Raw genomic sequence first — 12,327 nt, forward strand, 5'->3', positions numbered from 1 at the left:
TGATTTATGATTTGCTTGGCTATCCGCAGATGCACAACTCTACCACGGTGGTTATACATGGCTTCTATTCTGATATGATGTTCTGATGATGATAATGATCATTTATGCTATGCCCAAGGATATTTTTGAATGAAATTATTTCTAAATCTTCGCTCTGATATTTTGATAACATGTTTTACTTTTGCACTCTGAAAATGAAAATATTTTGTTCTGCATTCTGATATTTGTAAATGCTCATGTTTATACACTGATATATGTTCTCTGCTTACTGAATTGTTGATAACTCGTCCCTTATCTCTAAACATTTTTCAGATAATCTTGATGGTTCTACTAGAGAGCAAGCGTAGGCAGTATTAGAGAGGTTTGATGTTCGCAGAGGAATAAGTACCTGATGGTACAAGTATTTATTTAAGAGTCTTAGTTAATAATTCGGTTATTTTTTAGTTATTTTAATTTGATGAGTTAAGAATATTATCGAGTCTTTTGGAGAGTTTCAATTTATTTTATTAAGAATTTATGTATTGTCCTTATTAAAGAACATAGATATTTGGTTTAAGTAAATGGATTAACATTTTATGAAGTTTTCTGGATTTTATAGTTGTGTTATTGAAGCTGATATTAATATTAAGAGCTAACTCTCCGGACCTTCGGGATCGGGGCATTACACCTGGAGTTAGAGATACGTTAGAAAGGACATCTGACAATCCCACTCTATATAAAGGACATAGACGTGGGCCAATATCTCACTTTTGAGACTCTCTTTGCTATGTTGCTCGTGAAGACGACTCTCACGAAAAGTAAGGAGCATAGAGGCAACAAAAGAGCTTTAGACGTAGGAAGGTAGGTCAGCTTTTAAGACAGTGTTGGGCAATGTGGGGTGGATGTTGTGTGTAAGAGGCATTGCATTATTTCTGTAACTTCTCTCCCCATTTGAAAAGCATGAATAAATATTTCATGTATTATGTTTCTAGCTATATTTACTCACTGGTTTCTAATGTTTTAAATGTTTTCGATACCTAACTCTAGGACCCTGTTTGGGAACCCTGGATATCGGTGTGTGTGTGAGTAGTTAGTGCCAATCTCTATTCATGGTACGAGACGGAGAATTCTTCCGGACCATTCTACGAAGCGTTACCACGTACATCACCCGAGAAGAAGAATGCCTTATGGGGAGTGGGGTGGAAAGAAGTCGTATTTAGCATCATTTGATAGTCGAGATGTGGGATCTCTCGGCATATCTTGTGTTGATGCATGTCTTCAAGTCGGTTGGCTAGGTAGAGCAACATCCTTGGTGCAACAAGTATCTATGTGCATGTGTGCCTGTGTGGCAAAATAATGCCTACGTGCAAGCCTATGAGCAAATGTCTATGTGACGAGTACTATGTCGTGAAAGAATGATACCTCCCTCTCATGTAATATAAGTTTCCATTTCAACACTCATTGTTTTTCTATTGCTGCTCACCTTACATCTTGTTCAAAAATAATTCCGCTACTCGTATTGTTAATTTTTTGCTCAAAATCGTGCATAACATTGCAATTGGAGTGCAAGTTTAATTTTCTTCCACTGCCATTGCACAAAATCTTTGCTAGTAAGTAAATGCAGCTATTTTCACTTGACTCCATGTCCCACAAGGGTCTAGAGAGTCCAATTTGTAAATGTTGGATTGGAGCTGTACGTTTTTATGGTTTTGTTAACCTAATGCCTCACAAGAGTACTGAATTTCAAATAGAACTTGCTAGAATGCAACTACTTTTGTATTTTGGATCGACCAAACATCTCACAAATGTTTTAGCAAAAGGACCACAACGTTAATACTTTCTGTTTTAATTTCAAAACAGACTCAAACTAAATTAAGTACTTACTAAAACTCAATTAGATTAAGTTTTATCATTAGAATATGCTAAGAAATTATTTTTACATTAACAATAATTAATAGGTTGAATTAAAGGGGTCCTTATAATATAAGGACAAAGGTCCCTAACAGAGCTCTATTATTTTGGGGTCTATCTTCAAGTAAATGCAACATACATGAAAGAGAATTGCAAATAAGAGAAGAATTTCTTGAAATTTCAATGTCTCTTGGTTGGTCCTATATATCCTTGATGAGAATCAATCAATAGATCTATTGGTTAATTAGAGCAAATTTGTAGCTTTTCTTATTGGTATTAATATTTTTATACTGTATGATTGAAATATAAATCTAATCAGGTGAGATTTTGAAGCATGATTATATGAAAAATGGATAAAGATGTATGATTGAGGTATAAATCTAATCAGGCGAAATCTTGAAACCAACATTATACCCATCCGAACATCTATCTATTGCCTCAAAAGACATGTTAAGTTTATAAATTACTCTGAATCATTCTCTACCACATAATTTTTTTTTTCTTTTTTTGTAAAATCCCAATCAAAATTCAGGTTGGGTAATACATTGATGTTTGGATGATAAGAGTATTTCAGATCACCTAAGAATAGTAGTGAAATAGTCACAAATAGTTTGTGAATAATAATGAACTGTTTATGAATAGTAGTGAACTATTTGTGAATACTAAGTAGAATAAAACGATCTAAATTCCCAAACACAGCCTAATTCCCAGATTCCCAAGTTTCTTGTAGTGTGATGAAATGTTGTGTCGTTTGTCAAACCGTGGAGGATGTTCAAATATTTTTTGTTGTACCATTCTCCAATTCCCTCGATGATACTTCAGCTGTTGGCTCCTCCACCATATTTTCACAAAAGGATGTATATTTTACTTGCCTATGATTCCTGTTCTTTGATGTCCTATATCTTCATTATTGCTCCTTGCTATAGAAATTGTTTTCTATATTTCCATTATGCATAAAGAATGTTTATAGAAGGTCCCTTTATAGGCGTGTGCTAACAGATTTACAGAAGCTAGAATATTCTAGACCTAAAGGTGTGGTTTGTTACAAGAGGTACAACACATGCAGCTCATTTGGTTACGTGACTGAACCAGATTCCTTGGGTTGTGATGCGTGTGAGCTGGAAGTTTCTGCAGGGACGATATTAGCCTTGACGGATCATTCAAGTCAAGATGCAGATGCTGAAGGGAAGACTTGAACACATAGCTATAAATCGTGCTGCTGAGAGTGGTTTGGTAAGTATGTCTGCAAGTTAATCATTTCCAGAGATGAAAGTGATTTATTTAGAAACCCGATCACAAACAAAATGGAAATCGATCTGAACGTGCTTTGTTCATGCATGAAAAACTAAATTAGATGATAGGTAAGTCACTCCCACATTATCACATTAAACGAGCATGGCTATGGTTGACACCAAGATCCCGACAAAGGTTGCTGTAGCCAAATGAGTTCGGCAGTGGCCCTTGCAATGGCTTTGAATTCAGCCTCAATGGAGGAACAAGTGATGGTTGGCTACTTCTTTGAAGACCAAGAGATCAAGTTAGCTCCAAAAAAGATGCATAAGCCACTGGTTGAACGCCTGTCATCGAGACACCCAGCCCAATCAGCATTGGAAAAAGCAGTGATGTTAGAACAAGATGAAGGGAAAAGATGCAGACCGAGATTTGATGTGTGCTTAAGGTATCTCAAGATACACTTAACAGCTTGCCAGTGAGGTACACAAGGGGCATGCATGAATTAGCATACTTGTTGACTGCAAAAGTGAGATCCAGCTATGTAAATGATATGTATTGCAGCGAACCATTCGTGCTGCGATATAACGTAGGATCTTCAAATAAATTCCCAGTGAATGCATTGGGTTTGTCCGAGGTGGCCATCATTGATTTCATAGGTTTTGCTAAGTTCGTGTTTGTTTTATAAAGCAAGTCAGTGATATACTTCTGCTAAGTGAAAAGTAAGCCATTGGAGTTGAATGTTGCTTCTATGCTCAGGAAGAAATGCATGCTGCCGAGATTAGTTGTAGGGAAGTCAGTCTTCAATGCAAAAACGAGATCAGAGATGCATTCAAGTGAAGAGCCCGTGATCAACAAATCATCAACATAAACCAACACAAATGTTGTGATGGAGCCAGACATGCGTAAAAACAGTGACATGTATGTTAAAGAGATGGTAAAACCAAGATCAACCAAGCGGCAACTCAACTGAAAATACCATGCACAAGGTGACTGGTGAAGACCATAGATGGCTTTATGTAACCTGCACAGATGAGATGGAAATTGAGGATGAGAGAATCTAGGTAGTTGGGTCACGAAGACAATTTCGGTGAGTGGACCATGCAAGAATGCGTTTTGCACATCGTAATGTCGAATGGGCCACCGCTGAGAAACTACTAGAACAAGGACAAGTCGAACTGTTGTGGCCTTTACATCTAGACTAAAGGTTTCTTCAAAGTCTATACCAGACTGTTGAAGAAGTCCCTTGGCAATAAGCCATGCTTTTTTATGCTCGATTGATCCATCGGCAAGTCGTTTAATTCGGAAAACCCACTTGCAGGTAACCGTGTTGGTGGCTTGGGATGATGGAACTAAAGACAAATTGGCAAGGAATGTGTTAAACTCCTTGGCCATTGCCTCACGCCATTTGGGATGCTTCTATGCAACTGTGAAGCTGGAGGGGGGTATCAGGGATGGAGTCGGTTTCAGTAAAGTGAGCACATGGAATGGGCCATCTTACAGTGCCATCAATGAACTATTGAGGACATAGGGTGCTGGTCCGTGATCGAGTCACCATTGAGTGTGCATGTTGCTGAGAGCCAGATTGAGAAGTACTAGGTGAGGTTGGTGATGGAGGTGGAGAGGAAGAAGGAGGTGGGCCCATAATAGATGTAGAAGAGGGTGAATTGATCGGTGGGACATTTAAGTTAAAAATGGGTAAGGCCATGTGAGTAGGCAACGGATTGGGCTTGGGCTTAGGTAGGTTTGCGAAATGAAATTTGTGTTCATTAAATTGGACATCTTTTGAGATATAGGACCTACCCGTTTGTATATGATAGCAGATGAAGCCCTTATGGCTAGGACTAAGGCTGAGAAAAACACATGAAACCAATCTGTAAGAAAAATTATGAGTATTGTAGTAAGTTGTTAATGGCCAGCATTCAGTGCCAAAAACACATAAAGCATTATAATCTGGATGCTTGTGATGGAGAAGCAAATGAGGGGAGGAATTGTTGAGTGATGGAGATGGTAAGAGATTAATGAAGTAGACGGCGTGACGGAATGCATAAGGCCAAAAAGTGAGAGGGATCGAGGCATGGGAAAGAAGGGTTAACCCGGTGGCTACGATGTGGCGATGTTTCCTTTCGACGATGCCATTTTGAGTATGTGTGTGTGGGCATGTAACACGATGAGTTATACCACATGATGCTAAATAATTTGAGAAAGGCCGAAATTCGCCCCCCAACCCTATTGGAATTGTTTTATTTTGGTATTAAATTAATGTTCTACTTGAGCTTTGAACTTTACAAATATATCAAATGCTTGTGATTTAGTTTTGAAAGGAAAGAACCATGTGTAACGAGAAAAGTCATCCACAAAACTAATGTAAAATTTATATCCATCATGAAATACATGTGGTGAAGGTCCCCATAAATCTGAGAAAATAAGATGAAAGGTTCAGGAGATTTGTTTGGTCGTGTGTGAGCTGGGGCTCTATGGGATTTTTCCTTAGCACATGCATCACAAAACAGTGGTAACATAGAAGGGTCATATTGCAAATCACGTTAATGAAGGATAGATCGAACTAGCTTAATAGAGGGATGGCCAAGTCGAGAGTGCCATAATGGGACTGAGAGAGAGCTGGTCTGAGTTGATGGAGGTGTAGATGGTGGGGAGAATGAGTAGAGTCCATTATTTGTTGTCCCTCGAAGAAGAGTTGTCCCTGAGTTGCAGTCCTTAATACAAAAACAATCAGAGAAAAATTCAAAAAATACGTTATTATCAACACAAAATTGCAAGACAGAAATGAGATTTTTCTGGAAAGAAGGAAAACAGAGAATTTTGTTGAGAAGAAAAGTGGAGTTTGGAATGGAAAAAAAGGCTAAACTAGTGTGAGAGGTGGGTACGGTGGAGCCATCACCAACTCAGAGCTGTTCATCGCCGTGATACTCAACAACATGCATATTCAATTTAGCCAAATCACTGGTAATATAGCTGGTAGCTGCAGTTTCCGGATACTAGCTCTCATCCGTAGTGTAGGTGGAAGAGGAGAAATTACCAGTAGTTGGAGGTGCAGCTGTGTAAGCTTGGTTGAACCGATAGAGACAAGTAAGAGCATAGTGACCTTGTCGGTTACAAACCTGGCAAATCAAAGAACTGTTAGTGGGTGTTGAGAAATTATCGCCATTGTTACCTGAGAAGGAACCTCGACCACGTTGAGAGTTATAACGGCCACCACCATGGCTGAAAATTATTTCGACCTCCACGAGATCCTCGGCTACGTTGAGCAGGAGGAAACTTTGCAGTGAGGTGAGCTAAGGTATCAGTGTTGAATATGTGTGTATCAGAGTGATGATGCATGCGAGTTTCATGAGCTAAAAGATGACCAAGTAATTCATCAAGTGAAATGGGTTTGAGTCCTGTTGTCATTGATGAGATGAGGGCATCGTACTCATTTCCAAGGCCAACAAGAACATATGGCACAAATTCTGCAGGTGGAAGAGGACGACCTGCAGTTGCCAGGGTATCGGCCAATGTTTTAGCTCGATGAAAGTAAGTGGAAATGGAGTCAGCCCCCTTCTTTAAAGAAGCAAGTTGTAACTGAGTTTGAATTAGGCGAGCTTGAGAGACGGAAGCATAAGTAGACTCAAGAGAGAGCCACACAGCTCTAGCAGTTTCACAACCAACCACCTGGGCAACAAGGGGTTCATAGAGGGAGGAAATGAGAGCAGACGTGACCAATTGGTCATGCTGAAGCCATACATCATATGCAGGATTTCGGGTAGAGTCGTTGAGCTTTGGTTTTGGGGGAGGGCAGGAGCCATCAACGTACTTGTAAAGTTGCTGGCCATGAAGGTATGGAACTAATTGTACCTTCCATAATAGATAATTCTCAGTTGTGAGTTTAATAGAGATGGTATGGGAGAAATTTGGGTGAGGTAGGGTGGGAAGAGAGGAATCAGAGGAGGCAGCCATGGACGCTACTCCTCTAAGGTCTCTGATACCATGCTATAGAAACTGTTTTCTATATTTCCATTATGCATAAAGAATGTTTACAGAAGGAGCCTTTATAAGCATGTGCTAACAGATTACAGAGGCTAGAATATTCTAGACCTAAAGTTACGGTCTGTTACTAGAGGTACAACACATGCAGCTCATTCGGTTATGTGACTGCACTAGATTCCTTGGGCTGTGATGCGTAATACAACACCTAAATCCCTTAATTTTAGCAATCCCACCAATTTAGTTATTTGACAATTACACAATTTCTATATAGCTAATTTGTCTCTCTTTCCATGTATAAATAATCCACTCATATTTATATATTTGTATATGAGATCAATGGAAAATACAAGATATTATTCTACCAATTTATTTTCTTAACATGGTATTAGCCAAAAATCAATCCTGACATACCTTTGCACAACCTCCATGGCTTCCTCTTTCGATACTTCCCAACTTTCCTCCCCATATCTCTTTCATCGCTTTGATTATCCCAGACTCGTCCTTGTCTTCGGCTTTCTCTCAGGAGATAATTTTCTCAAATGGAAACATGCACTTTGCCAAGCCCTCAATGCCAAAAACAAACTTTGTTTTATTGATGGCACTCTCAAAGCACCAGCCACCACTTGCACCGATTATGCCCAATGGAGCAGGACCAAAGCCATGGTCCTCACTTGGATTCTAAACACCATAACTCCTTCCCTAGCCAATTCTTTGTACTACCATGATGACCCTCGAGATGTATGGCTTGACCTTGAGTCTCGGCTTTACCATGGCAACAATGCTTGTCTCTTCCATCTCAAACGAGAAATATCCAATCTCCACCAAAATCAACTCTCCATCCCTAATTACTGTAACAACATCAAGCAATTATGGGATGAACTCGGAAACCTTCTACCCCCCACTGATGCCAACAACTTGGAGAAGAGAGCTGATTATGCCTGTCTGATCCCAGGCCTCTAGCCGGAAAGCTACTAGCAAATCATGAACCTACTTCATCCCCCTTCTCCGGCAGCAAATTTTATGGGTAACTCCTCAAAGATTTCTTGTTCTTTTGACTCACAGACGGACTGCATCATCGACAGTGGCACTAGTGACCATAGGAGCGACTGTTGATCCTCTTTTTCGAGTCTCCGACAGCCACCCATGGCTCACATGATCCGGTTACCCACGGGAGAAGTTGTTCCCGATGAAGGCATAGGCTCTATCCAATTATCCAAAACCCTCACCCTCCCAAATGTCCTTTACGTCCTTGCTTTTTGTAATAATCTCCTCTCTATCCCTCAACTTAATAATCATTTATCTTGTGTAGTAATTTTCTTAACTTCTAATTATTTTTTCTAAGACTTTCAGTTGAAGAGGCTGATTGGAGTAGGGGAACCTTGCAATGAGCTCTATATCTTTGGGCCCCCAAAGCCTGCTACTTTCTCAGTTCACCATCTTGATAATAAGATACTATGGCATCAACGTCTAGGTCATCCTTCCAGCTTTACTATTCCTAATGTTTTTGATAGTCCATGTACTCTTTCTCATTGTGATATTTGTGCTCGTTCTAATCACACCCGCTTATCTTTTCCACTTCATGCTAATAAAAGTACGATTCCTTTTAGAGAATTCCTTAGGACCGGTCTGGCTGTTATTAGCCAAATAACAGCCTGCCAATCATATAGTTCCACGTATGACTTCCACCACACTTATCCTAAACCAGCAAACAGGCAATCTCTCTTCTACGCGAATTCAACCGAAGGAACTCCCCTCGCACACCCCCTTTGTTGAATCTCAACTGAAGGAACTCTCCACGAATTGCATTGGCTTTCTCGAATCTCAACCCGAAGGAGACAAATCGCGAATCGCACCTCCTTTATCGAAGCTCAACTCGAAGGAAAATCCAGAGCTCCTGAATCTCAACTCCCAAATCTTCTCTCCATGCCCTCACGAAACCCAGAGCCCATCCACCAGTTCACCGACGTTGACCCTTCTCCTCAAGCCACAATCAGTCAAATGTATTTGATTTTAATAAAATAATTTTTCATTGTTGTTGTGAATAATTGAATCGTTTGAGATTAAAGCTTAAAAAAGTGGATTAAACGAACCAAAGATGAAGAATGAAGAATCGTTGGTATAAAAAAGAAAAAAAATGAAGAATCGTTGGTATAAAGGAAGAGAGAGGTCTTCAACACCTATGTTTGATGGCGCGAGGCAAGAAGTAGTAGTGAGGAGATGGTCTTCGACGCAGATGTTTGATGGCGCGCGTGGCCAGTGGCTGAAGAGGACGTAGCAGCCCAGTCCATGAAGGCTCTAGAATCCGAAGGTAACCTCATGAAGCCAAGCTCCGTTGCAGCTCTTGGTCAATCTCCGTCGCACAGGTTGGGTAGGGGAATTTCTGGGTTTGGGGGATTTGGTAGAAGAGGAAAGAAGACCAGATGAGGGGCTAGTGTCTTGGGCGTTGCAAATGAGAAAGGGTTTGAATCTCTGTGGTCTAGCATATTTCTCTTTCAGTGTTTTTCCTTACGTGTCTTTAGTTTAATGGAGGGCTGTTTTTCTGGGATTAACAGTCGGACCGGTCTGAAGCGATTCTCTTCCTTTTAATTGCCTTTACTGTGATATTAGAGGTGGTTATTCTACTGCTTCCATTTGTGGCGCACATTATTTTTTTACTATTGTTGATGATTTTCACGCACCACATGGATTTATTTAATGCGTTTTAAATCAGAAAGTTTTAGTCATTTGATGCATTTCTTCACTCTTGTTAAAAATCAATTTAACTCCACAGTTAAATTTATCCGAATTGACAATGGCCAAGTATTTCTTTCTCATAACCTCCAAACCTATTTTCATGCTCATGGCATCATTCATGAGCATACCTGTGTTGTAACTCCTCAACAAAATGGCATTGTAGAGCGTAAATACAAGCACGTTCTGAATGTTACTCAAAGCCTTCGGTTTCAGGCACATTTATCCCTTAAATTTTGGGGAGAATGCATTCTCACTGCTACCTACCTCATCAATAGGACTCCTAGTCGCTCCCTCCAGAATCAAACTCCTTTTCAACTTCTTCTCAACTCTCCACCTGCCTACACCCATCTACGTGTGTTTGTTTGCCTTTGCTATGCTCAAACTCAAACTGCTCATCGTGATAAATTTTCACCTAGAGCATCCCGTTGTCTTTCTCGGTTACCCTAGCAATCGTAAAGCTTATAAGTTATTTAACCTTGACACTGACACCATTTTCTATTCACGTGATGTCATCTTTCATGAAGACCAATTTTCTTTCCAAAATTCTGTGCCTTCACAAACATCTAGTTCTATCATTCTTCCTTCCAGACCTTGCACCCACTACCACTATTTCTTCTCATCCCAGCCGCAACATTACTCGTCCGTCATATCTTCTTGATTATGTTTGCCCTACCATACCCACGGAGTCCATTGCTTCTTCAAACGTTGCATAGTCATTAGGTACTTCTCACCCTTTATCTACTTTTCTATCATATTCTCATTTTTTCCCTGCTCATTATTCTTTCTTAACTGCCCTTACTGCATTTGTTGAACCTACCTGTTACTCAGAAGCCACTCGCCACTCTCATTGGTATGAAGCTATGGCCTCTGAACTTTGTGCACTTGAAGAAAACTCCACTTGGACACTAGAACCTCTTCCTCCTGGTAAGAAATCCATTGGTTGCAAGTAGGCTTTCAAGACCAAACTCCGAGCAGATGGTACTATTGAGCATTACAAGGCTCGGATCGTGACCAAAAGCTACACTCAAGTGAAAGGCATTGACTATCATGAAACTTTTGCTCCAATAGCCAAGTTTACCACAATCTGCTGTGTGCTAGCCATTGCCGCTATAACAAATTGGATTATTCACTAAATGGACATTCACAATGCTTTCTTGCATGGCGAACTTGATGAGGAAGTTTACATGATCCCACCACCCAGCTATTGTATTAAGGGGGAGACATGTATATGCTGCCTCTGGAAATTACTCTATGGCCTCAAGCAAGCCTCTCAAAACTGGTTTTTTAAACTAACCTCTGTTCTTCTTACTGTAGGTTTCATTCAATCTCAGACCGATCACTCTCTATTTACATTGATCACTGCTACCAGCCTCACAATTGTTCTCGTTTATATTGATGACATCTTGGTTGTAGGCAATGATCTTTCTCAAGTCTCTTACTTCAAGTCTGTTATTTCTACTCACTTCAAAACCAAGAATCTTGGACCTCTCAAATATTTCCTTGGACTTGAAGTTGCTCGATCCCCTTTAAGCATTTTTCTTAATCAACGAAAATATGCCCTTCCTATGGAACAGAACCTGGAGCTCAACGACACTGATGGTGACCTTCTACCTAATCCCGCCCCTTACCGACAATTAGCTAGGCGCCTCATTTATCTCACCATCACCAAATTTGATATCGTTTTTGCGGTGAATATTCTCAGTCAATTCATGCATACTCCCCAGATTCCACACATGACAGCTGCCACCCGTGTTCTTCACTACATTAAAGGCACTCCAGGTCAAGGCATTTTCTTTTCTTCCTCTAATGATCTTCATGTTAGTGCTTACACCAAATCTGATTGGGTCAGTTGCGCCACCACTCGGCGCTCTACCACTGGTTTCTTCATCCCACTTGGTTCTAGCCCTATTTTTTGGCACACTAAGAAATATACCACAATTGCCCACTGCTCTACCGAAGCCGAATACCGCGCTATGGCTGTCACTACATGTGAACTAGTCTGGTTACAACAACTCCTTCATGACCTCGGCATCTCACACACAGCTCCCATGACCCTCTATTGTGACAATCAGTCCGCTCTCTACATTGCTCACAATCATATTTTCCATGAGCGCACCGCACCAAACATATTGAGATCAACAGCCACATTGTCCGTGATAGCTCCGTTCTGGTCTCTTCACCACCACTCATCTTCCCTCTTCTGAGCAGATCGCCGACATCTTCACCAAAGCCCTGGGTTCTAATCTCTTTCATCATTTGCCTCTCAAGTTGGGCATTACGGATCTTCATGAGCCAACTTGAGGGGGAATATTACAGCACCTAAATCCCTTAATTTTAGCAATCCCACCAATTTAGTTATTTGGCAGTTACACAATTTCTGTAGAGCTAATTTGTCTCTCTTTCCATGTATAAATCATCTACTCATGTTTATATATTTTTATACGAGATCAATGAAAAATACAAGATATTATTCTACCAATTTATTTT

The 12,327-nt window shown here is 40.3% G+C and overlaps 2 protein-coding genes across 2 annotated transcripts; both read left to right on the forward strand.

Annotated features, from left to right (window-relative positions):
- The first annotated feature begins 7,533 nt into the window (after nt 1–7,533).
- On the forward strand, nt 7,534–8,067 carry LOC121249387. Its single transcript, XM_041148095.1, has one exon. It carries the CDS (start codon nt 7,534–7,536, stop codon nt 8,065–8,067), a length of 534 nt encoding a protein of 177 aa, XP_041004029.1.
- A 2,906-nt stretch (nt 8,068–10,973) lies between these two features.
- Nucleotides 10,974–12,044, forward strand: LOC121249388 (uncharacterized mitochondrial protein AtMg00810-like). Its single transcript, XM_041148096.1, has 2 exons — nt 10,974–11,064; nt 11,155–12,044. Exons 1-2 carry the CDS (start codon nt 10,974–10,976, stop codon nt 12,042–12,044), a joined length of 981 nt encoding a protein of 326 aa, XP_041004030.1.
- Nucleotides 12,045–12,327: the final 283 nt, after the last annotated feature.

This window comes from Juglans microcarpa x Juglans regia, chromosome 2D (assembly GCF_004785595.1).
Source record: "Juglans microcarpa x Juglans regia isolate MS1-56 chromosome 2D, Jm3101_v1.0, whole genome shotgun sequence".
NCBI classification, from domain to species: domain Eukaryota; kingdom Viridiplantae; phylum Streptophyta; class Magnoliopsida; order Fagales; family Juglandaceae; genus Juglans; species Juglans microcarpa x Juglans regia.

What these genes read in the sequence shown, in the direction of transcription:
- LOC121249387 (XM_041148095.1), top strand. Translation starts at nt 7,534, where the DNA reads ATGGCTTCCTCTTTCGATACTTCCCAACTTTCCTCCCCATATCTCTTT.
- LOC121249388 (XM_041148096.1), top strand. Translation starts at nt 10,974, where the DNA reads ATGGACATTCACAATGCTTTCTTGCATGGCGAACTTGATGAGGAAGTT. An exon ending in TTGTATTAAGGGGGAGACAT is followed by an intron (nt 11,065 to 11,154) that starts GTATATGCTGCC and finishes TTCTTACTGTAG; the next exon opens with GTTTCATTCAATCTCAGACC.